General features: G+C 47.4%; 1 protein-coding gene across 3 annotated transcripts in view; it reads right to left on the bottom strand.

Annotated features, from left to right (window-relative positions):
* Positions 1 to 25,421, bottom strand: part of SYCP1 (synaptonemal complex protein 1) — an 811,750-nt gene that overhangs the window by 74,248 nt on the left and 712,081 nt on the right. For all 3 annotated transcript variants that reach the window (XM_075335624.1, XM_075335625.1, XM_075335626.1), the window contains 2 exons: positions 14,317 to 14,352; positions 2,928 to 3,101 (listed from right to left, as the gene is read on the bottom strand). In XM_075335624.1, coding sequence (XP_075191739.1) covers positions 2,928 to 3,101; positions 14,317 to 14,352 — 210 coding nt within the window. The remainder of the gene's footprint in view (positions 1 to 2,927; positions 3,102 to 14,316; positions 14,353 to 25,421) is intronic.

Here is a 25,421-nt window from a genome sequence, read left to right as displayed (position 1 = left end):
CGTTACATTTTGGCGTAGTCTGCAGGATCGGGCTCGCATGCGAGAGACCCCGACCAGAAACTGTGAAGACGACCAAGTGGTGCCTGATGTACTGAACAGGCCACAAGATGGCGGCAAGATGGCGGCCGTCCTCATGGATTTAGTGAAGGCGCGAAAAGTGGGCGCCAAACGAAAAGCGCTGGGCTGGCCTGTAAGGAAGAAGCCCGGAGTGCACCGCCCAAAGAGGGGAGGTGCTTGCCCCGAGATACTGCAGAGGTCTAGAGACGTGGGCGGCGCCGCAAAAAAGAAAAGTCATCGCCAACGCTATGCAGACCTGGTGGGTGAAGCCGGGGGCGGAGTATGGGCAGAAGCGGGAAAAGAAGAACCGCCTCCACCTTCCCCGGCGCGATTGCAACCCTGGCAGTGGAAGACGAAGCAAACTCCAATACCTGGACCAAGCAGAATGGAGAACAGAGCGTGGCGCGCTCAGCATAAGCAAGCGCTCGCTGAAGCCTGTGGGCTGAAGAGTACCCCGACGGTCGCGCCAAAAGCGGCCGCCGAACCTACGGCTGGAGACAAGCCAAGAGAAGCATCGGCATTACTGGTGATACATCAGAGTATGGTGTTGCACCCGGTAGTTGTTGTCGGCAGCCCACTGCGGTCCCGTGCAGCTACCCCCTCACCCCCGCAGGAGGCTGAAGGGCCTGAACCGCAGAAGGAAGTACCGGAGCCACCGGGTTATGAGCCGTTTCGTAGGCTACCCCTCTTACCTGGACAGTCCCTCTCCGACCATGTGAGGGCCCAGCGGGCTGAATGGCTGCGTGCATACCACCCAGCGTGAAGAGGTGGTCATCCGGAAGAGACGTCTGTTTGTTGTTAGGAGCCAGCGAATGTTACAGCTCAAGCAACGTTAAAAGTACTGAACCCGGGAGGAGCTTAATGCAGAACTGTGCGTGGACTCCTTCCGTGACTGTTAAGAAGGAATCTTGTTGTCCTATCGTTTTCTGCCCACCCAAAGACCGGGAGCGCTTGGAAATAGCCTCCGGGCAGAAGGTCAGCTAAGACCGGGAGCTTCCCTGGAGGGACTCCGGGCACCAAACTTGTGTGCCAGTCTGTGTGTTTTAAGTATTGTGTTTTCCTACATGTGTTGTTTTGCAGGTACGAACCTCGCCAGGAGGCTGAGGTTAAAGAGGGGAGGAATGTAAGGGGTAGTCGGACCTCTGGTAGTGAAGGAGCGGTTTTCCCCCCCCTGAAGACGCCACAGTAGTATGGTGGCAAATTGTAAATGTTGATTGTAAAATGTTACCTGTCATAAACTGTTTCCCCACTAGGTGCCAGTGTAGAGCAGTGGTTCCCCTGGTAACAGTGGCAGGGAAGGAAGGGGCAGGGCAACCTAGGTGGGGAAGGAAGGGTTCTGAATGCAGAGTGCAGTGAGATGTGAGAGGCGAGCAAGCTCGGTCTGAGGTGACGGGGCAGAGTGTGGGAGTGAGACGAGGCAGTCAGCCTGAGTGAGTACTCTTGGCTAGAAAGCAGAGGAAACCCATGAGAAACGGTGGAAGAGTTGGGACTAGTCCGGAGCCGGTGGTGTGTACTAGAGTGGTGTGCAGCTATCAGGGGGATAACAAGTGGCCACTGCAGGCGAAGGTTAGTGCCCTGACAAAGAAGTGGAGAGGTGAGAACTTATCCAGAGCCGGTAGTGTGTGCTGGATCTGCCCTACAGTAAATCTGGGTTAGAGCGCAGCTACTAGGGGGTTAACGTATGTCCCCTGCAGGCAAAGGAAAGTGCCCGTAGAGAAAAAGGAAACCGTTTTTGTAGAAAAGGACCTGTAACTTGTAACGTACTAAAGTAAACCTGCTGCAAACAAAAAGATGGAAGCTTTGTTTAATAAAACGGTGTTTGGTTTACCCGCTGCCTGCAATTGTCTCTTTCCTGACAGTGAAGAAGGAGCTGGAGAGCACAGAAAGAACGCTGTCATGAATGGGCCCCATGCATCCACACTCTGCCCCAACAACACACCTGTATTGCAAGTAACGGCCGGGCCGGGGTTCAGCCTGCGGCCCACAAGGCGAAGGGACCCAACTACACCCCCTGAGGCGCCCCCTGCCCCGTTACAAATGCAGCGCAAATGCATGATATTACGCAACGTTCGCATGAGCCCTAAATGTGCTCCTGCTATGAACTGTGTAATGGTTGTGTCTCATTGAGCAGGAACATGATCTGAACATGCCACAACTTCTGGTCAGGGGAGAAAGCAAAAAAACAAAAAAAAAAAAAAAAAAAAAAAGAGTATACAGATAGGATAGCATGGGGCCAGAGTTGAATCTGTGAGGTAAAACATTTCACTGCCTGTCTTTAAACATGTATTACCTCACAGAAACCAACAGCTGCGATCTGATGCTGCCCTATCTGTATACTGTTTTGCATCCTCCCCTGCCCAGGAGATGTGGTATGTTTAGACAATGTTCCTGCATGGTCAGACACTGCCATTACACAGTACATAGCAGGGTCACATATACAGTATAAGATTATCTCAGCACAGGAACATTTTTTAAACACATCGCGTTGTCAAACTTATTGTTTCAAGATCTATTGATTACAACGTAGTTTGTTCCTGTGACGACCTCTAACTAGCAAAAGTTTGTAATTTTTTTGTTTGACATATATTCAACCTATTTTGATTATGTCTGTCTCTTTCTGTCTCTATTTGATCCAGCAACTCACATCTAGAAAGAAGAAAGGTTTGCACTAAATCTAGTCTCCATCAGGGATTAATGTGAATGGTAACAAATAACAGTGCACGACACTGCAGAGTATGCTGCTGCTTTACGCAGTGAAAAAATGTGACAGACAAATCACTAGAAAAATTAAAGGCAGAGTTTCTGGTGTTTCTGGTTCGAACCATACTCTTTTTCAAAATAAACTATAGATCACTAAAAAACGCTTCTACCTTTGGAATAACACTTTTGCTGCTTTTAGATGTGGTCCATGGAAATGCATCCTTATTATCAGACATTCTTCCTCTTTCCTTCACTGGGGTTTTAATTGAGAAAGATGACAAATTCTGTTTGCTTTCAATCTTGGAAGCCTGCTTTGGAGTGTCCATGAATACAGTTTGAACTTCCTAATGGAGTAATAGAGATACAGTATGTGATAAATGCTTCCTCTAAAGGTATTTGCCCACAATCAGTTTTACTCATGTTTTTGACAGTGCATGTTTTTGCTGTGTCAAAAATGCAGTGCTTTTTTTGCAGTAGAAGCAAAGTGGATGGGATTAATAGACATCTCATGTCCACTATGCTTCTTTTTTACGCTGTGTAAACTCTCCTATGGTGTGTTTTTCCAAGCCCCAGCATGTCAATTTAACATGCAGGTATGCTGAGGTTTCAGTGTGGAATTTACCTATAGACTTGCATTAGATGCGGAAAATTCGGGAGTAGAAAAACGTACAGTATATGCGTCTTTGGTTCATTTACACATCGGGTATAAATAAACTTGGTTGAAACAGGCAGCAGAACAAACAGGAATTCCCCCAAATCAAAGAGTTCAACATTCCAATACACAAAACACACGTATACAGACAAATATATATAAAGCTATAGCTCGATAAATGATAAAAATATATTAAATAGAACAGATCGAGAAATAGATATCCTGCAGCTATATAATGTCACTCTCCTACATATTATACACTTGGACCCTTTAGTGACTTTTATGTGCCACAAAAGGGTGTTAAGTCTGGTTAAACTTAATAACTAAATCATTTCAAAAACTCAAAGTAGGCTCACCCCTAAAGGTAAATCAGACAGCTGCTGACTTTTATTATCAGGCTGGAAAGGTCCTTGGTTATTGGGCTCTTTCCAGCCTAAAAATACCAGCCCACAGCCACCCCAGAAGTGGCTCTTCACTTCGGCTCTTCCCAATTGCTCTGGCTATTGGGGTAATAGTAGTTGTGGTTAATGTCAGCTGTGTAGTGTCAGCTGCCATGACTCCCTGTTGTTCTCAATAGAGAGGTGTCTATAAGACACCCCCATTACTAACTCAGTAAGTAAAAAGATAAAGAATACACACACAAAAATAGTTCATTTAAATAAACACTCCCCTAAACTTTCTATGGTTTATAATTTTATTTAAAAAAAATACCACCCATGCAGATCCGACGTAGTTCAGGGATTCTTACATAGTCCACAAATGGAAACCTGGAATACATAAAAAGAAACAAAAACAAAACAATGTCCCACTTTCACCAATTTATTAGAAAGTAAAGATCCCAGGTTTGAAATAGTCCTGTGGATCCTACAACGTTCATTGATTACTTTGATCAAATATGGAGCATCAGAACAAGGCTCCATAGTCTTAGGGCGGCGTCACATGGTACGATCTATCGTGCGATCGCACGAGCGATCGTACCCGCCCCCGTCGTTTGTGCGTCACAGGCAATTCATTGCCCGTGGCACAGAAAGTCGTTAACCCCCTGTCGCACGCACTTACCCCCTGGACGACGTCGCTGTGGGCGGCGAACATCCTCTTCCTGAAAGGGGAGGAACGTTCGGCGTCACAGCGACGTCACACAGCGGCCGGCCAATAGAAGCGGAGAGGCGGAGATGAGCGGGACGTAACATCCCGCCCACCTCCTTCCTTCCGCATTGCCGGCGGGACACACGGAGCGAAGTGTGCTGCCTCGGAAACGATGAACAACCGGAGCACAGAAGGAGGACCGACATTTTGAAAATGAACGATGTGTCAACGAGCAACGATAAGGTGAGTATTTTAGCTCGTTCACAGTCGTTCGTAGCTGTCACACGCTACGATATGTCTAATGATGACGGATGTGCATCACGGAATCAGTGACCCCGACGACATATCGCCCGATATATCGTAGCATGTGACGCCGGCCTTAGAGGAGCAGCCAGCCAGAGACAATGATAGGCGGTTACAGTTGAAACCACAAGCTCACATACACTACTTAAGAAGACACATATGCATGTTTTTCTAACTATCTGACATGAAATCAGAAAAAAACCTTTCCCGTTTAGGTCAATTAGGATTACCAAAATTATTTACACTTACCAAATGCCAGAATAATGAGAGAGAGAGAGAGAATCTTTTAAAGGTAAAGTGTTGCGGTTTTTTATTTTTGTATTAATAATAGTGATTATGAAATCAAGTATTTTTAATACAAAAATAAAATCACTGTTTATTTAGTTTTTATTTAATTCTAGTTTTACTGAAGCACTGTGGGCTGCCATCATGGCTTTGGTGTTTGTAACGACAGTTACTCACCTCTTTTATGGCAGCCCCCTGGGCATAGAGGACAGTGGTCGGGATATGACCCCATTTAGTTACATACAGAAGGTGTCTTTTGTGAAATGGATGCGCCCCCATGGCTGTCCAGATCACTGCAGAGGGAGGTTATCAGTGCCATCTTTGTGTAACTCACAGCGTATATGCACTTTCCCCCTTTCACCCGCCTGGATGGATGGGGTGAGTACCCGTGCCGGGCAGCGGTGATTGCACCGTAACTGATCCTGGCGTGGTGCTCCCCCACTCTGCCGTCCACCCCACCACACTCTGCCGTGACCAACCTGCACTCTGCCACGGACCCCCCTCATCCCCTCCCCACGTGTGCTCACCACAGGCCTCTGCTGCTCGTACTGTGATGTCTGACAGGACAGGCTGCTGAGGCACAGGTCTGAGGTGAGTGCATGCGGCATTGGGATACAGTCAGCGAGCTGAGCGAGACATTGGGAAACAGTCAGTGAGCTGAGAGAGGCATTGGGAAACAGTCAGTAGGCAGTGTGTGGGCATTGGGAAACAGTCAGTAGGCAGTGTGAGGCATTGGGAAACAGACAGTAGGCAGTGTGGAGCATTGGGAAACAGTAGGCAGTGTGGGGGCATTAGGAAACAGTCAGTAGGCAGTGTAGGGCATTGGGAAACAGTCAGTAGGCAGTGTGGGGCATTGGGAAACAGTAGGTAGTGTGGGGGCATTGGGATACAGTGCGGCGTGGGATACAGTGGAGTACTATACAGCTGGCCTTAGTGACACTTTAGACATATTAGCATCACTCTGTGGCCACCAACAAAATGGCTCAGCACTGTGATCCTAAACTTCATGCTCTGTTGTCCTTTTGAAAACACCCAGATTGGGAGGGGGGGGGTGACATCACACACAGGAGAGCAGATTCCACCCACTCTTCCTGTAGCTGTAATGTGAGATATTTCTACAGTACTTCTACAGTTGGATTTCAGCAGCTGCTCGCCCTAGTGTTTAAGAGTTGAATATATCAAACTAAGGTTTTTTTTTAGATGTTTCTCAATTAAAAACAAATAATTTTATTTAAACACTAGCTGTAGTACCCGGGCGTTGCCCGGGATAGTAACTGTCTCTCTGTCTCTCTCCCAGTCTCTGTCTGTGTGTCGCTGTCTGTCTGTCTCGCTGTCTGTCTCTTTCCTTGTCTGTCGGTTTCTATCTCTCTGTCTGTATTTGCATCAGCCTATCTGTCTCAATCTCTGTATCTGTCTGTCTCTCTCTTTGCTTGGCTCTTTGTCCGGCTGCGTCTTTGTCCGGCTGTCTCTTTGCCCCGTCTGTCTCTTTGCCCAGTCTGTCTCTTTGCCTCGTCTGTCTCGTTGTCCCGGCTGTCTCTTTCCCCGGCTGTCTCTTTGCCCGGCTGTCTCTTTGCCCGGTTGTCTCTTTGCCCCGTCTGTCTCTTTGCCCCGTCTGTCTCTTTGCCCCGTCTGTCTCTTTGCCCCGTCTGTCTCTTTGCCCCGTCTGTCTCTTTGCCCCGTCTGTCTCTTTGCCCCGTCTGTCTCTTTGCCCCGTCTGTCTCTTTGCCCCGTCTGTCTCTTTGCCCCGTCTGTCTCTTTGCCCCGTCTGTCTCTTTGCCCCGTCTGTCTCTTTGCCCCGTCTGTCTCTTTGCCCCGTCTGTCTCTTTGCCCCGTCTGTCTCTTTGCCCCGTCTGTCTCTTTGCCCCGTCTGTCTCTTTGCCCCGTCTGTCTCTTTGTCCCGTCTGTCTCTTTGTCCCGTCTGTCTCTTTGTCCCGTCTGTCTCTTTGTCCCGTCTGTCTCTTTGTCCCGTCTGTCTTTTTGTCCCGTCTGTCTCTTTCCCGGTCTGTTTCTTTCCCAGTCTGTCTCTTTCCCAGTCTGTCTCTTTCCCGGTCTGTCTCTTTGCCTGGCTGTCTCTTTGCCTGGCTGTCTCTTTGCCCGGCTGTCTCTTTGCCCGGCTGTCTCTTTGTCCAGCTGTCTCTTTGCCCCGTCTGTCTCTTTGCCCCGTCTGTCTCTTTGCCCCGTCTGTCTCTTTGCCCCGTCTATCTCTTTGCCCCGTCTGTCTCTTTGTCCGGTCTGTCTCTTTGTCCGGTCTGTCTCTTTCCCGGTCTGTCTCTTTTTCCAGGGATGTCTCTTTCCACGGCTGTCTCTTTGCCCATCTGTCTCTTTGCCTGGCTGTCTCTTTGCCCGGCTGTCTCTTTGCCCGGCTGTCTCTTTGCCTGGCTGTCTCTTTGTCTGACTGTCTCTTTGCCCAGTCTGTCTCTTTGCCCGGGCTGTCTCTTTCCAGGGCTGTCTCTTTCCAGGGTTGTCTCTTTGCCAGTCTGTCTCTTTTCAGGGCTGTCTCTTTCCAGGGCTGTCTTTTTCCTGGGCTGTCTCTTTCCAGGGCTGTCTCTTTCCAGGGCTGTCTCTTTGCCCGGCTGTCTCTTTCCCCGTCTGTCTCTTTCCCCGTCTGTCTCTGTCGTTTTGTCTCCCTCTATCCGTCTCACCACCGACATCTTTTTACCTCACACATAAGCTTCGTATACTAACAGTTTATTTTGTTCCTATAGTAACCACTGACAGTTGCTATTTATAGCCTGCAGCTCCCAGCTCCATTCACTTTAATGTATGCAGGTTTATTGGAGAGTAACTGGAAAGCACGGGGTTAAATTTTCCCACCCAAACATAGTCTTTGACGTTCCCCGAGTCACATGGAGTGTCTGTACAAAATTTCGTGATTGTACATGCGACGGTGCGGATTTTGACTTGGGTCAAACGTTTTGGATCTCCTTCCACAAGCTTCTCACAATATTTGGTAGGAATTTGGGCCCTTTTCTCCTGACAGAACTGGTGTAACTGAGCCATGATTGTAGTGTGCCTTGCTTGCATCTGCCTCTTCAGCTTTGCTCTTACGTTTTCAATAGGATTGAGATCAGGGTTTTGTGATGGCCACTCCAAAACATTGACTTTTTTATACTTAAGCCACTTGGTAATCTGTTTGGCAGTATGCTTCAGGTCATTGTCCATTTGGAAGACCCATTTCCGTACAAGCTTTAAGTTCCTGGCTGATTTCTTGAGATGTTGCTTCAGTCTTGTTTTCTCATGATGCCATCTATTTTGTGACGTGCACCAGTCTCTCCTGCAGCACAACAACCACACAACATGATGCTGCCACCCCATGTTTCACAGTTAGGATGGTGTTCTTAGGCTTTAAAAGTTCTCCCTTTTACCTTCAAACACAATGATGGTACAGTTGGGTGGACTCACTCTCTTTTAAAAAAATCTGAATGCAGTCTGGAATCTATATAAGTCTATGGGGAGCAGAATCTGGAGATTAAAAATGGTGGTAGAAAGGATAGAGTAATGGGAGTGCAAGCAGTGTACTTACAAAGGCTCTGGCATGGCTGTATGCTGCCCCCAGGCCTCGCATTCACTTCCTCGGCCACTTATTACAATCAAACGTGCAGTCAGAGATGCCCCCACCCTGAGTGTTAGCTAACTGCATTCAATCACACATGCCAGGACAGCTGGTGGACGGGAAAAACAGTCTAACTGATGGAGAACATACACTCTAGCATCTACCGTGAGCCTAGAATGTATGGGCTCTTTCCAGGTTAGTGGGCGTGGTGATGTTGCCTCTCATCCACCATAATCATGCAAGAGGGGCATCGCTCCCCCCTGCACCACCCCATCTGGGGGTCTCACCCCCAGACCTCCGCTTATATAATAAACAACTCCATGCCCACGTGGAGTTAGAAAAAGATTGTTTATGCTGGCTGGAAACATCGTCCGGCATTTTGAACATGCCCCTATCATGTGATAAGGGGCGTATTGAAATGACGTGTTCCTGGAAGAAGCCCATACCCTCAGCATCTACCATCAGTATAGTGGTATAACCCCAACACCCCTGCAGGTCTGACATAATCCACACGAGATCCTACGGCAATTCCAGCTCTGCTACATCTGAATATCACAGCGAGCAGCCATAGAACAGGACTGCTGGCTGTGAGCTCCAGAGAATGAATGATCTGCGTTGAGCAATGACTGCAGACAGATGCCGTCACACAGGCTGGGGGTGTGTCTGACTGCAACGAATCTCAGAAGCCAGGCTGTTTGGTGGGCAGGAAAATCCGTGCATATGATACGAGCGGCCCAGGTAAACACAGGAACAGCATACAGTAGCGCGGGAGCAGCGTACAGCCAGGCCGGAGCCTGGGTAAGTTTGAAGCACTTGCTTCATTCTTATTTTATTTTTCCTTTATTTTTTTTAGTTTCTTGAGTGCCGGATCTAGATCAAACACCCATAATCCTGGGCCTGGGTCCGGCACCCGGGCAACTTTGAAACCGCGCGGATCCAGACTTTTACAGTCCAAGCCCGTAAAACCCTAAACAATGGTCATTATGGCCAAACAGTTCAATTTTAGTTTCGTCAGATCACAGGACATGTCTCCAAAAACTAAGGTCTTTGAAAACAGTAATCTGGCTTTTTTATGTTTCTTTTGGCGTGGTGGCATTTTAGCCCATGTTGAAACATTACTCGTTTCACAGTGGATAATGACACGATCTTACCAGCTTCTGTCAGCATCTTCACAAGATCTTTTGCTTTTGTTCTTAGGATGCATATGCATATGCATATTGTGACGACATGGACTCTCATGGGTTAAAGTTTCTTAAAATCCAGCCAGACAGCATGATAGATTGTCTATAGATGGGGGAGAAGTCCCTCATTGTTTTTACAAGACTCTTGTTGACTCAATGTAATTGTGTTGGCCACTGAAAGCTAGACGTATTGTTCTCCAGACATTTCCAGTAACCATTGTATTGTAGTTGTGTGTTGATAATGTAATTACCTTAGTAGCCATTGTCTAGTCGGTGACTCCCAGTTTACATGTACACCCTCAGTATTTCTATGCACATCATTTAAATGAACATTGTCCATGCAGCTTGAAATTCCTCCAATGGGAGAAGCAATCTTGTCCAACCAATCGATGAGGACGCAGTGTATCCAAGTGGAAGGTTGTGGCTATAAAAAGGACTTCTTTAAGCCACCAGTGTTTTTCTTGATGAAGGTTGATGGATCCAGTCTAAGCTCTTTGGGGCTGACTAGAGGATCAGGATAACTTATGGCTTCAATCTAGGGACTCCGGACCCGGTTGGAGACCATATCCACAGCCTAGGGATTTCGACTCCGGCTGCCAGGATTTTAACATCAAACCAGGACTACCTAAGGAGGACACTCAGGTTGGGACAGTTCAGTCACCTGTTACAGACTTTGCAGACCTCAGACAGCTTGGAACCTGTGAGGCATGGACATTCTAAATCCCTGGTGAGCCAGCGGAAGGGTGAGACTCTGTTGCCTGTTACATTTGTGTGTTTTGCTGGTTATGTGATATGTGCCGTTGATTGTTTGGGGATCCAATAAAGTCTAATTATTGTGGTTCCCTCATCCTGTGTTGTCTGAGTAGTGTTACGCCCACGGTTAAGGAGGCCGGCGTTCAGTTGGGATGAGCCCTGAGCCACGCTGCCTTTCTAAAGGCGGCGGGTTTTAGTGGACGAGAGCACCCACTGAGCCCCGTGTCTCCACACATATGTTTTACCAAAGCACGTTTATCTCTAGTACACAGAACCCTTCTCCTTCCAGAGCGTTATGATGGCTGGACATTCTCATCTTGTTTGTACTTGCATATCATTGTTTGTACAGATGAACGAGGCACCTTCAGGTATCTGGAAATTGCACCCAAGGATGAACCAGACTTGTGCAAGTCCAAAATTCTCTTCCTTTCCATGATGCTACACAAAGAAGCAGTGCATTTCAGGTGTTCATTAAAATACATCCACATGTGTCTCGCTAAATAACTCAGATGTTGCCAATAAACCTGAATCAGAAGCATCCGAAGTCATGACATCGTCACATGGGCTGTCCCATATTGTTTAAAGGCATAGAATTCTTACTGTATGTAAACTTTTGACTTTGCAGAAAGTAATTCAACTGCCTTAAAACATTCTTGCTCTCTCATTTTGGCATTTGGCAAATATAAATAATTTTGGTAATCCTAATTGACTTAAAATGGGAAAGGTTTATTCTGATATCAAGTCACATAGTGAGAAAAACATGCATACAGTCATATGAAGAAGTTTGGGCACCCCTATTAATGTTAACCTTTTTTCTTTATAACAATTTGGGTTTTTGCAACAGCTATTTCAGTTTCATATATCTAATAACTGATGGACTGAGTAATATTTCTGGATTGAAATGAGGTTTATTGTACTAACAGAAAATGTGCAATCCGCATTTAAACAAAATTTGACCGGTGCAAAAGTATGGGCACCCTTATCAATTTCTTGATTTGAACACTCCTAACTACTTTTTACTGACTTACTAAACCACTAAATTGGTTTTGTAACCTCATTGAGCTTTGAACTTCATAGGCAGGTGTATCCAATCATGAGAAAAGGTATTTAAGGTGGCCACTTGCAAGTTGTTCTCCTATTTGAATCTCCTATGAAGAGTGGCATCATGAGCTCCTCAAAACAACTCTCAAATGATCTGAAAACAAAGATTATTCAACATAGTTGTTCAGGGTAAGGATACAAAAAGTTGTTTCAGAGATTTAAACTGTCAGTTTCCACTGTGAGGAACATAGTAAGGAAATGGAAGAACACAGGTACAGTTCTTGTTAAGCCCAGATGTGGCAGGCCAAGAAAAATATCAGAAAGGCAGAGAAGAATAATGGTGAGAACAGTCCAGGACAATCCACAGACCACCTCCAAAGACCTGCAGCATCATCTTGCTGCAGATGGTGTCAATGTGCATCGGTCAACAATACAGCGCACGTTGTACAAGGAGAAGCTGTATGGGAGAGTGATGTGATAGAAGCAGTGTCTGCAAGCACGCCACAAACAGTCGCTTGAGGTATGCAAAAGCACATTTGGACAAGCCAGTTACATTTTGGAAGAAGGTTCTGTGGACTGATGAAACAAAGATGGAGTTGTTTGGTCATACAAAAAGGCGTTATGCATGGAGGCAAAAAAACACGGCATTCCAAGAAAAGCACTTGCTACCCACAGTAAAATTTGGTGGAGGTTCCATCATGCTTTGGGGCTGTGTGGCCAATGCCGGCACCAGGAATCTTGTTAAAGTTGAGGGTCGCATGGATTCAACTCAGTATCAACAGATTCTTGACAATAAGGTGCAAGAATCAGTGACAAAGTTGAAGTCACGCAGGGAATGGATATTTCAGCAAGACAATGATCCAAAACACCGCTCCAAATCTACTCAGGCATTCATGCAGAGGAACAATTACAATGTTCTGGAATGGCAATCCCAGTCACCAGACCTGAATATCATTGAAAATCTGTAGGATGATTTGAAGCGTGCTGTCCATGCTCCGCGACCATCAAACTTAACTGAACTGGAATTGTTTTGTAAACAGGAATGGTCAAATATACCTTCATCCAGGAACTCATTAAAAGCTACAGGAAGCGACTAGAGGCTGTTATTTTTCCAAAAGGAGGATCTACAAAATATTAATGTCACTTTTATGTTGAGGTGCCCATACTTTTGCACCGGTCAAATTTTGTTTAAATGCGGATTGCACATTTTCAGTTAGTACAATAAACCTCATTTCAATCCAGAAATATTACTCAGTCCATCAGTTATTAGATATATGAAACTGAAATAGCTGTTGCAAAAACCCAAATTGTTATAAAGAAAAAAGGTTAACATTAATAGGGTTGCCCAAACGTTTTCATATGACTGTATGTGTCTTTTTAGATAGTGTATGTACAGTCACTTTTGATTTCAACTGTATGTCATCACCGCTCATCACTCTGATGAATAGTGACGTTCCTGAGGTCACTGCTCATGCCTCATCAAAGTGGTGACGTTCCTGACATCACTGCTCAGTGTCTCGGGTGATCAACACTTTGATATATGTAATTGAGCAATGTTGTGGGAACTGCTGGACTGGATTACATCGGACCTGGGAACTTTGCTTTCTAATAAATTGGTTAACAAAGGACGGGGATTTTATTTCTCTCTTTTTGTCATCCACTCATTTGTGGATTATGTCTGATTCCCTGACTACATCGGACTTTAGACTACGCCAAATCTGCATGGATTTTTTTTAAATAAAATAGTAAACAGGGTAAAGTGTGAGGGAATGTTTTTTCAAATAAACTATTTGTGTTTATTTTTTTTTTTTTTACTTACTGGGTTAGTAATATGGGTGTCTGATAGACACCTCTCCATTACTAACACCAGGACTTAATGCCAGCTGACACTACACAGCTAACATCAATCCCAAAAATGATTACCATGATTGCTACCACACTAGGGTAACAGGGAAGAGCCAAGGCGAAGTGCCAGATTTGGCGCATTTAATGTGATGCATCACGTCTGGGGCAGCTGCGGCTGGTATTTTTAGGCTGGGAATGGCCAAATAACCATGGACATTTCCAGCCTGATATTATCAGCTCACAGCTGTCTGCGTTACCTAGGATGGTTATCTAAAATAAGGGGGTCCTTACATAGTTTCTTTTCAATTATTTACTTATTTATTAATTAAGTTAAACAAGGCTAAATACCCTTTAGTGACACATGAAAGGCACTAAAGGATGTACTGTAAGTTTATAATATGTAGGTAGTTTGTGAAACTATATATCTGCAGGATATCTATCCCTATCTATTCTATCTAATATATGTCTATCATCTATTTAGCTGTATCTATATATTTTTTTGTGTCTGTATATGTGTGTTTGTGTGTATTGGGATGTGGGCAATTCTAAGTTATAGTGCTTCTTATTAGAGGGTGAAGGTTATAATAATGCATGATTTTATGCCACTATTATCTGTAATAGTAAACTTGTTTCTTCACTTTGGGCAACTTCCCATTTGCTCTGCTGCCTGTGTTTCAACCAACTTTATTGAGACAAAAACACATTCATTACACATGTAACAGAAAAACGGAAGTAAAAAAATGCATCTAAACTAAGGTGCAGACTGGTGCAGAAAGTTTACAGCGTCAAAACACTCAACAAATTCTGATTGTGGGAACATACCCTAATGATTATGTAAATGTTCATGAAAAACAGCTTACCTTGTGCTGTACGCTTGATTTTAAGTTCATTTTCTCCTTCAAAAATAAAAAAAATATATTAAACTATTAAATGAAAAATGTTAAATTGTACATGTGTACAGAAAAAAGAACACTATCCAGTGCTACCCAGATATTAAGCATTGTGCAAAATATGTTCTTTTGAATTCATCAAATGTTTATTTATATGTAATAACAATGGTACACTTTCTTCCTCATAGACTGTGATCCATAAAAAATATTTACAAGTGAAGTTTAAGAGCATGGTTGAGACGCTCCTGATGAGCCCTTACACTATATTAGAAGAGAGAAGGGCGAAACGCGTTGGTCGATTCTTGAAACAAGTTGTGATTTTTCAGATTTTTTCTTAATTATCTTAAGCGGGCTTTACATGCAACGAGATTCCTACAGCGATCTCGTTGGGGTCACAGATTTTGTGACGCACATCCGGTCGCTGTAGCGATCTCGTTGTGTGTGACTTCTAGGAGCGATTTTGGATCGTTGCAAAAACGTCCAAAATCGCTCCTGTTGACATGGGGGTCCGCTCCCAATTATCGATGCTGTTGCATGGCCGAAGTTGATCCTCATCCCTGCGGCAGCACACATCGCTACGTGTGATGCCACAGGAACGAGGAACCTCTCCTTACCTGCCACACGCCAGCAATGAGGAAGGAAGGAGGTGGGCGGGATGTTCGTCCCGCTCATCTCCGCCCCTCCACTTTGATTGGGCGGCTGCTTAGTGACGTCGCTATGACGCCGAGCGAACCGCCCCCTTAGAAAGGAGGCGGTTCGCCAGTCAAAGCGACGTCGCTGAGCAGGTAATTACGTGTGACGCTGCCGTAGCGATAATGTTCGCTACGGCAGCAATCTACACATATCGCCATAACGATAGGGGCAGGTGCTATCACGCTCGCCATCGCTAGCATCGGCTAGTGATGTCGCAGCGTATAAAGCCACCCTTACACAGACATGTGGACTTGACATATATTTGACGGAAAAAAATAGGCCCCTATCCCTCAAAATATATGAGACGGTTGTGATATATACTTACCCTCTCTAGACTGTGCACCAACTATTTGCAGGCTCTTTTGGTGAGACACGTATTTTCCAACTGTTGTAAAGGAGCACTGGTGTCTAGAGTAAGGGAGCGAACCATTAGGGAATAGTCGTCGTTGAACGGGGTCATCAATATCTGTAGGACGCCGACCTCTGTATGACAGGAAGGGAAAGGATAGGGATAGCATCTATCATATTCCCTTTCCTTTCTCCATCGTCTCATTGGGGGACACAGGACCATGGGTTATGCTGCTGTCACTAGGAGGCTGACACTAAGTAGACAGAAAAAGTTAGCTCCTCCTCAGCAGTATACACCCTGAGCCGGAGGCGGACTCAATCAGTTTTTAGCTTAGTGTCGTAGGAGGCTGATGTGGGCCGTCTCGGCCTCCCTCAGCCATTTGCTTTTTGCGCCTTTTTTCCCTTTTTTCCCTTTTTTTCGGCACCGCTCATCGCTCTCATACCTGTCTTCTCGTTCTGCAGGTATTTTCTTCATCACTCATCCTCCGCAGCCCTGTGGGTACCACTCCCCAGGGTCGCAGGGGCTTCAGACTTTGGGCCCTCTCCCCCGTCCATCCCCGTGGTACCACTCCTGGGGGTGTTCGTGTGGGCAGGTTGTCGTGGGCACCCCTGATTCGCCCTGCGGTATCACCCCAAAGGGCGTACAGGGGCATACAGCAGGGATGGGACCTCAGCAGCACGTCTGAAATCTGATGGGGCCCGCATCGCTGCCTTCTCCTGAGGGGGGGCTCCTTCCCCCATCATGAGTCCACTTCCCTGCCTCAGCACGCTGCTCCCCCGAAGCCAGCAGTCTTCCTGGATGGGGGCACGGCACACAGGCAGGGGCAGGGCGCCCTGCCTGCACCGCATCCATGTCTGGACCGGCGCCACCGAGATCAGGTAGGACAGACCTTCTCCTACCTTCTTCCCAGGCGGCTGCAAAATTGAGGCCCCGGTCTCGGCCTAGTCTGCGCCCCGGCCACATCTCAGCAGTCGGCGGCGCGCGCCGGCTCAAGCCCACAGCTCTCTCTTGGCGCTCCGGTCATCGCCGCTGCCCCACCACTGTTTGCAGGTAGGACCGCCGGTCTCTACCTCCCCGCGCGCCGGCAGCCCCAAAATTTAGGCCCCGGCTCCGGCCTTGCCTCCAGTGTCCCAGGCCCGCCCTCCACTACAGCGCTATTGGTCGCCGGCCGGCCGTCTCCGCCCTCCGCTCTGCCCCAGGCATCACAGGGGGGGCGGTGGCTGTGTGTTTTCCCGCTCTCCAGACTCAATCTTATAAAAAAAAAAAAGAAAAAAAAAAAAGTAGAAAAGAAATAGGATTCCCAGTGTGCGGCTTGCTGAGGCTGCAGCAACCGGTTATAACAGTTAAAACAAGCCCTCAAAAGAGCCACAATCATATGAGGATTGTGTTTTTTTTAGTGTTTTCATGTACATATATATATGTGGATATATATATATATATATATATATGTATATGGGTATATATAGATTGATTTGTACAGGTGCTCGGGCAACTAGTTGGCTATAGATACACACTTATAGAAGGGAACGGTGGTTTTTCACTGTCAATATATATTCCCAGAATAATACCTCAATTGTGAATTCACCCAAATCATTCAGATTTAGTGATCACAGCCACCGCAGCCCCTGACACAGCAGGTCCCGGTATCCCGCCCCGGGCTCAAGCCATAAATCCCCTCGCTGATGTCTTCGGATCGGTGCGCATACGCTGCGTCCCTGGCCGACGCTCTGTCATACCTCCACGGGACTGGCGCAATCCCCTCGGGGAGTTTTCACCTTCATCCCCAGGTCCAGACGGCTGCTCCTCCGTAGCCTTTCGACCTCTCAGGTGATGGCCCAAGCGTACCACCTCTGCTGGATTCCAAGCGGGCGCATGATGTTCGGCAGGTCTTCACCTTAATTCACAGGTCCAGTCTGCCTCTCCTCCGGTAGCCTTTCGACCTCTCGGGTGATGGCCCAGGCGTTCCACCTCTGCTGGACTCCAAGCAGGAGGACCCGGATGTTTGGCGCATAACGATTAGCCTGGTTGAAATGATGAATCAAGCCTTAAAAAGGTACGGTCAGCCCTTTTCTCTCGGTGCACTCGCCGGGGGAGGGAGTCCCGTACCAGGGACTTTATCCTCTGCTCGAAGCGGACCCGCCAGGTCTCCCCTTCGGCGCCTCCCCCTGGTTTTTCCTTCATTCCCAGGTCCAAACTACCGCTCCACCGGAAGCCTTCCGACATCTCTGGTGATGACCCAGGCGTACCACCTCTGCTGGATTCCGAGCAGGCGCCCAATATTCGGCGCAGGGCGATTAGACTGGAAGAAACGGTGAGTCAGACCATAAGCGCACAGATAGTCCTCTTCTCCTCTCTGAGCACACAGGTCTCCTTTAGGACTTTTCCGGCAATCCCGTGATGTATTCAGTGGACATCCAGTAGTTCGCCGATTTACTGCATCATCACAGACAACAACCAGACACGACGTTTACCAGCGGTAAGTCTTATTGTCATTATCCCTTCTCCAAAGGGGCTCCGGAGAAAAGGGGCATGCCCCCCTGTGATCGACCCGCCAGGGTTCCGCCTGGCTTATCATCCCTAACGTGACGTCTCTCAGGGACTCCACGGACACCCTACGCAGCGGACTACGTTCCATCTCTGCCGATTCAGGACTGGTTGACATCTTCAGTAAGTACCTTATCATCACAGCCCTGGCGTCTGCCAGCTGCACGGCCTGAGCCTATAGCAGCAGTGTGACCACCCGTGGAGACCTCTGACTCAGGATCTAAAACGCGGAGGCGACATCTAAGGAGTCGCTGACTTCCCTTCCGCCCTTAGGTGGCCGTCCCTTCGGAGATAGGCTAGTCCAGTGGATCCCCTAGGCTACGTGAGGGTGGAGTACTCTTTCCCCTAGGCTACGTGAGGGAAGAGCACAGCTCGTTCCCAGCATCGGCCCAGACGCTCGGGATCGTCGCCTCACCGCTCGATCCCAGTCCGTTCGAGCCGCAAACGTCAGGGCGCCTCTATCTCTCAACAGTCCCTCCGCCTTGCATCGCTGCGGACCATTCCAGCTTTGTTTGAGAACCGCTGGCAGGGATAAGGGCGGCTGTCCCTGCACAGCCTACTCGTCAGGGCCGCTAAGTTCACTCCACCCATAAACGACCTGGTGGTTCAGACTTCCCCTAGTCTTGGGGTTTAAACAGTCATTGTCACTCCTTCGCTACTAGGGTAGCTGAGCTACCGCTTGGAGTCCTATCAGACCCCGGCCCGGTAGATCATTCCTTTAGGCACGGTATTCGAGCCCGTCCGAGGGAAGTTACTCTTCACACAGGAGTAGTTTTCTTCAACGCACAGAGTCGGGTTCGGTATGCGAGTCCTTGGCGGTTGGTGGAGGTGATAGTGGCGGTACACTTACCAATTTTTCATCTTTGGCCTTCCACGGGATCCCACTGAAGAACGAAGACAGGTAGCTTCCGTTTGCCCTGGGAACCCGCCAACCCCTTCCTAGTGGGCCAGTCTTTGTAACCGTCCCTCGGGAGGTTCCTCTCTCCTTCTCCTCTGGAGGATAGTATCTACCGTCACCAGTCTCCTGTGCTAGGGTACGCTATCCCACCATCCCACAACACGGTCCCGAGGGACACCACTAGAGGTTGTCCCACCTTTTCAACATTCCGGAAATCAGAGACATCCGGTTAGCTGGTTACGATTTTCTTCACTGGGACGAGGTTGCCCGGTCAGGTTTCAGTCGAACCATGCCACAGCGGTGGCGTGCATCATCCACCGGGGAAGCGCAGGGAGTGTCATGTCAAGGGAAGAGGTTTAGAGGATCTTGCTCTGGGCCGGATCTCGTCGCTCTCTAATCTCGGCAGTACACATCCCTACTGTGGACGTTTGGACGGCCGTTTTTTCCCGGCAGGAAGGGCCTCGCCTAGGCAAATGGCTCTTCAACAGGGTCGTCATCAGCCAGATCTACGACGAAGGAAAACCTACAGTCGTGGTCCTATTGACTTCCCGATCCAGCTTTCAAGTCAACGGTGCATCAAGGGTGTCCTCCTTCTCTGCACTAGGTGTCGACACCCCCGCCCGGCCGGGAGGCCAGTTCAATCTCTCGGGCATCTTCCCACGGCTTCCCATGATCTCGAGGGTTCTCAAGTTGGACCAAGGCAGAGGGTGGCTCTGGAGTGGCTCAGGTGACCATAGTTAACAAAACTCACTCAACTCCTCGCAGATACTCCGTGGCGCCTTCCAGACCGTAAAGTTCTTCTGAGTCGGGGCCCTCTCTTCCACGAGGTCTCAAAGGTCCTAGGTTTGCCGGCCTTAATAGCGGATCCCGGGTACTTGCTGGCACAGGCCGGTCAGCAAAAAGGATGCAGTCAATGATGGAGACCGGGAAGATGGTTTATTACCACACGTGAAGAGCTCCTCTGGGGTGTGAGGAGCACATCTTCTCTTCTCTTCTCTCTCTCTCCCTTCCGGCACTGCTGCCATGCTTGCAGTCAGATCTGGATGCGGTTTTCTAGCGCGTCCCTCTAGGGGCGGAGTGTCGACGCGGTCATTTCAATTTCAGAGACTTATCACTTCTCGTCCCACGATCAGGGTTTTCACGCAGAGAAGCGTCCGTCTGGCTCGGCGGCATCACCGTCCACTAGAAACGTGGGACCGTAATCTAGAGATGGGTTCGCTTCAGGGCTCCCGGTTTGGACCTTGCCGAGTGCTTCCTACTCCCACCTGTTTGGATAGGTGGGCTCCTCGTGGCCATCTCTTTCTACAGAGGGCATCAGGGCGGACAGCCCTCTCTTGTTGCCGTTTCCCCCCCATTTTCCGGGTCCTCCAGCAGGACAAAGGGGGTGCTCCGGCCACAACTCCCCTTTTCGATCCAAGGCAACCTGCCTTCCTGCCAGATAAGGAGATTGAGTTTTCGAAATCGGTCCTAGTCTCTTCTCTCAGCCTAAAAAGGGGCCTAGTTTGTTCCTGAGTTGGTACGAGCCCTCAGTCGTTTCTGGCTTCAGGACCGCACTTTTGGTTTAGGCCGGCAGTCAGTTCCTCTTTTCACTCGCTCCCAGGAGTCGCATGCCGGCGCCCAGGTCCAAGATTGCCACATGGATTCATTCCGTGATGTGGTGAAGCCTATTGCATAGAGGACGGACCTCTACCGCATTCTACGGTCCAAGGGGAGCCTCTTGGAAGATTGTACTTCAGACGTTAGTCGACCATGTCCACCGGGCCTCCACCTGGTCTACTCGGCATACCTTTACTAGTTCCTATCAGGTTCACACACATGCTTTGGCAGAGGCCAGTCTTGCCGTTATCTTTGCGGGCGGCAGAAGCACACCTGTACCAAGGTAGGTCTTTGTAGGTCTGGGTCAAGCCCGACAGGAGGAAGCGGTTTCCTACCGATCTCCGGTGATGGTTCTCTTCCCACCCAGGGACTGCTTTTGGACGTCCCATGGTCCTGTGTCCCCCAATGAGACGATGGAGAAAGAAGGATTTTTGTGTACTCACCGTAAAATCTCTTTCTCTGAGTCATCATTGGGGGACACAGCACCCACTCTGCTTGTGTTTTTTGGTGCATATTACCTGCCTGTTGCCTCAGTGGCCATATTCCCTGCCACTGGTCGCATGATTAATTGGTTATAGTTTTTACCTAGTTTGATCTAGAGTTGTTTGGTTCTCCTCCTACTGCTTGTGCACTAAACTGATTGAGTCCGCCTCCGGCTCAGAGTGTATACTGCTGAGGAGGAGCTAACTTTTTCTGTCTACTTAGTGTCAGCCTCCTAGTGACAGCAGCATAACCCATGGTCCTGTGTCCCCCAATGATGACTCAGAGAAAGAGATTTTACGGTGAGTACACAAAAATCCTTCTTTTTCTTCCTTTAATATTGTGATTTTATTTGGAGTATGTAATGTATGTTGTGGCATATATGTTTAATAAAATTTATGATTTTATTTAGGTAGTCTATAGAGTGGTTTTGACAACACATGGATAGTTTGCATGCTGAGCCATCAGAACCTGAAGTGAGGCATAAATGTTTTTAACCTGAGCACCACCTGTATGACGAGGCATCTGAATGCAAAGCATAAGCTGCAATGGAGCAGACACCTGAAAAAACAGGAAAGATCCCTTTTCTGGTGCGAGCTTGGCCTCTATATCCCGCTCACAAGTAATAGGGGCACCTGTCTGCCCGCAAAAAGAGGATGTGTAGCATCATTATTACCAGCAGTGCCACTGGGAATCCCACAGAAGCGTTCAGTTGGCCATTCCCCAAACACTGGAAAGAAAGAGAAAGTCCCCCTACTGACCCATAAGCCCTGGTCATGAATGAGAGCATTTAAAATTTTTTAGCCTTTGAAATGCTACCATTCCGACTGGTGGGGCATTTACATAAACTTTTGAGGGAGCATGGACCACAGTACGTGGTTCCCAGCTGCCACTACTTTTCCAGGCGGGCCATCACTGCCCTGCACAAACATGTTGCGAATAATAACATGGTGGAAGAGTTTATGTCTACATATCTCCAAATACTGAATGATGGGTCTGTCCTATTTAATTTCTGGGTCTACAAATTGGAGACATGGCCTGAGCTTGCCATTAATGCCTTGGAAGTGCTGGCCTGCACAGCAGCAAGTGTACTGTCCGAACGTGTGTTTAGCATTGCAGGGGGTGTGATCACAGACAGGCGCATCCGCCTGTCTACAGTTGACATGGCCAAGCTAATATTTATTAAAATGAACAAGGTGTAGAACCACAGGACTTTTACTTACATTTGGCTGACTAGAGATGTATCTCACTTGCATCCAGCTATTGTTATATTTCACTGCAGTTTGTTAGATCTATTTGCCATTCCCAATGTTTTGGGCCCTCCCCAAATAAAAGAAGCAAAAAAAAACCAAAACGAAAAAAACCCCATAAAACAAAAAAAACAGTGTTGGCTACCTCTTCCTCCTCTTCTTTCCACCTACTGCTGCTTTTACCCCGATTTTACTATTAGAGATGAGCGAACCCACGGTTCGGAGTTCATACCTATCACTTAAATCAAAAATAATAGCTTAAAAATACCTTAACCCCTTAACGACCCATGACGTACTAGATACGTCATGGATCGTGTTCCGGTAAGCCCCGCCCCCTGCCGCCGGCGGCGATCGGCGCACATATCAGCTGTTATCAACAGCTGATATGTGTGCCTGCTAGCCGCGGGTGGAATCGCTTCCACCCGCGGCCATTAACCCCTTACATTTCGCTGCCAAAGTCTTGGCAGCGATATGTATATGGGCGCCGCCATGACAGTGACTTACCCCGCCCCCGCCGGAAGTCACGTGACATGATCACGTGACTTTCGGCGGTTGCCATGGTAGCACAGGGTCATGTGATGACGCCTGTGGCTAACATGAGTCACTTCCTCTCAATGCCGGAATACAGCCGGCATTGAAAGTGAAGCAGCAAATCTGCAGTTCTCAGCTCTGTAGCTGAGATCTGCAGATTGTGCAAAGTGATCGGATTGCTGATCGCAATAGCCCCCTAGGGGGACTAGTAAAATAAAAAAAAAAGTAAAAAAAAAAGTTTTAAAAAATTAAAAAAAAATAAAAAAACCTAAAAGTTCAAATCACCCCCCTTTCACCCCATTGAAAATTAAAGGGTTAAAAAAATAAAAAATGCACACATATTTGGTATCGCCGCGTTCAGAAATGCCCGATCTATCAAAATATAAAATCAATGAATCTGATCAGTAAACGGCGTAGCGGCAAAAAAATTCCAAACGCCAAAATTCAATAACAGGCGATCAAAACATCTGCGCAAAAATGGTACCGTTAAGAACGTCAGGTCAAGACGCAAAAAATAAGCCATCACTGAGTCTCAGATCCTGAAAAATGAGAACGCTACGGGTTTTGGAAAATGGCGCAAAACGTGCGCCACGTTTTTCGGACAAGCTTGTGAATTTTTTTTAACCCCTTAGATACAAGTAAACCTATACATGTTTGGTGTCTATAAACTCGCACCGACCTGAGGCATCATACCCACACATCAGTTTTACCATATAGTGAACATGGTGAATAAAATATCCCAAAAACTATTGTACAATCCCACTTTTTTTGCAATTTTTCCGCACTTGGAATTTTTTTGCCGTTTTCCAGTACACTATATGGTAAAACTTATGGTTTCATTTAAAAGTACAACTCGTCCCGCAAAAAACAAGCCCTCATATGGCAAGATTGATGGAAAAATAAAAAAGTTACGCCTCTCGGAAGAAGGGGAGCAAAAAACAAAAACGCAAAAACGGAAAGTGCCCGGGGGCTGAAGGGGTTAAAAAAGAAAATATCAATTTATGAATGTCTATTAAACAATGAATAGTAGCATCATAAATCACACAAAAATCCACCATTTGAAGCAATCATATTAAACAATAAAAAGGTAGGGAATCTGGCCCTATTTAGCCCTATTCTTTCCCCTACCTTGTTGCGGATGCAGAAGTCGGCATCCTAATCCTGTGCATTTGGCGCCCCCGCTCACTGATGGCTGACCATTAGGGCCCCAATAAGCCCTAGAGATGAAAAAGGGACAGAAAAGAATATCACACAGTAGGGAGTAAATCACAACAGTGCACATATATTTTGGCCCAGTACCAGAAAGTCACAAAGTGACCATAATCTATGCAAGTCACGACTTCCCCAACACAATAGTTCCAGAAAGTGCAAACAAGGCACTATGGCCAGAGATAATTAAACCACTCTATAAGAAAAAAAATGGTCAAAAAACCACATGACATGTTTCCCCTCTAAATCAGAGGTTCCTCAGGAGTGAATTACAAAGTCCTTTACTTTTTATGGCTATAGCCCTAAATTACATAAAGTGTTAATGAATAAAGTGCACCACATATCACAGAGTCAGCAGATTACAGACACATATAACACACAAAATATATATATATATATATATATATATATATATATATTATATGTATACTCTACCATGATTAGTAGTGAAACCAGGTTGGAAAAAATACCATACATTAGGTGATCACAGAAAAGTACCCAGGTAAGTAATAAACAAGCTGACACTGTGACCAAACCCTAGAAATAAATATTGTAGCGCTTAAGGGTGCTTTACACGCTACGACATCGCTAGCGATAGCTAGCGATGTTGTGCGCGATAGCACACGCCCCCGTCGTTCTTGCGACATTTGGTGATCGCTGCCGTAGCGAACATTATCGCTACGGTAACGTCACACGCACATACCTTTTCAGCGACGTCGCTGTGACCGCCGAACAATCCCTCCTTCAAGGGGGAGGTGCGTTCGGCGTCATAGCGACATCACTGTGGCGTCACTAAGCAGCCGCCCAATAGCAGAGGAGGGGCGGAGATGAGCGGCCGGAACATGCTGCCCACCTGCTTCCTTCCTCATTAACGGTGGACGCAGATAAGGAGATGTTCGTCGTTCCTGCGGTGTCACACATAGCAATGTGTGACGCCGCAGGAATGACGAACAACCAGCGGCATGCAACACCAACCGTATTTTGAAAAGGAGCGATGTGTCAATGATCAACGATTTTTGACGTTTTTGCTATCATTGATCGTCGCTCCTTGGTGTCACACGCTGCGATGTCGCTAACGGTGCCGGATGTGCGTCATCAACGACGTGACCCCCGACGATATATCCTTAGCGATGTCGCAGCGTATAAAGCACCCTTTAGCTCATTGTAACAGGACGACAGTATTCCGTCATGATGGAAAAAGTGTTAAGGCCCCTTTACACACTGAGACTTTAAGCGATCCCACCAGCGATCCCAACCTGGCCGGGATCGCTACAAAGTCTCTGGTGAGTCTCTGGTGAGCTGTCAAACAGGCAAACCTGGCCAACGACGCAACAGCGATCCGGACCTGCAGAACGACCTAGCTAGTCAAACACTGGAAACGAGTGATGTGTCACAATATCTGTCAATCAATATTCTCTGTCAGTCGGTCTCTCCCTCTCGGTCTCTATTCTCTCTCTGTCGGTCCGTCACCATCTCTGTCCCTCTCTCACAGTCTGTCGGTCATTTTCCCCTCCTCTCTCATACT

Source organism: Anomaloglossus baeobatrachus, chromosome 2 (genome assembly GCF_048569485.1).
Source record: "Anomaloglossus baeobatrachus isolate aAnoBae1 chromosome 2, aAnoBae1.hap1, whole genome shotgun sequence".
NCBI classification, from domain to species: domain Eukaryota; kingdom Metazoa; phylum Chordata; class Amphibia; order Anura; family Aromobatidae; genus Anomaloglossus; species Anomaloglossus baeobatrachus.
This window is presented reverse-complemented; position numbering and strand designations above follow the sequence as displayed.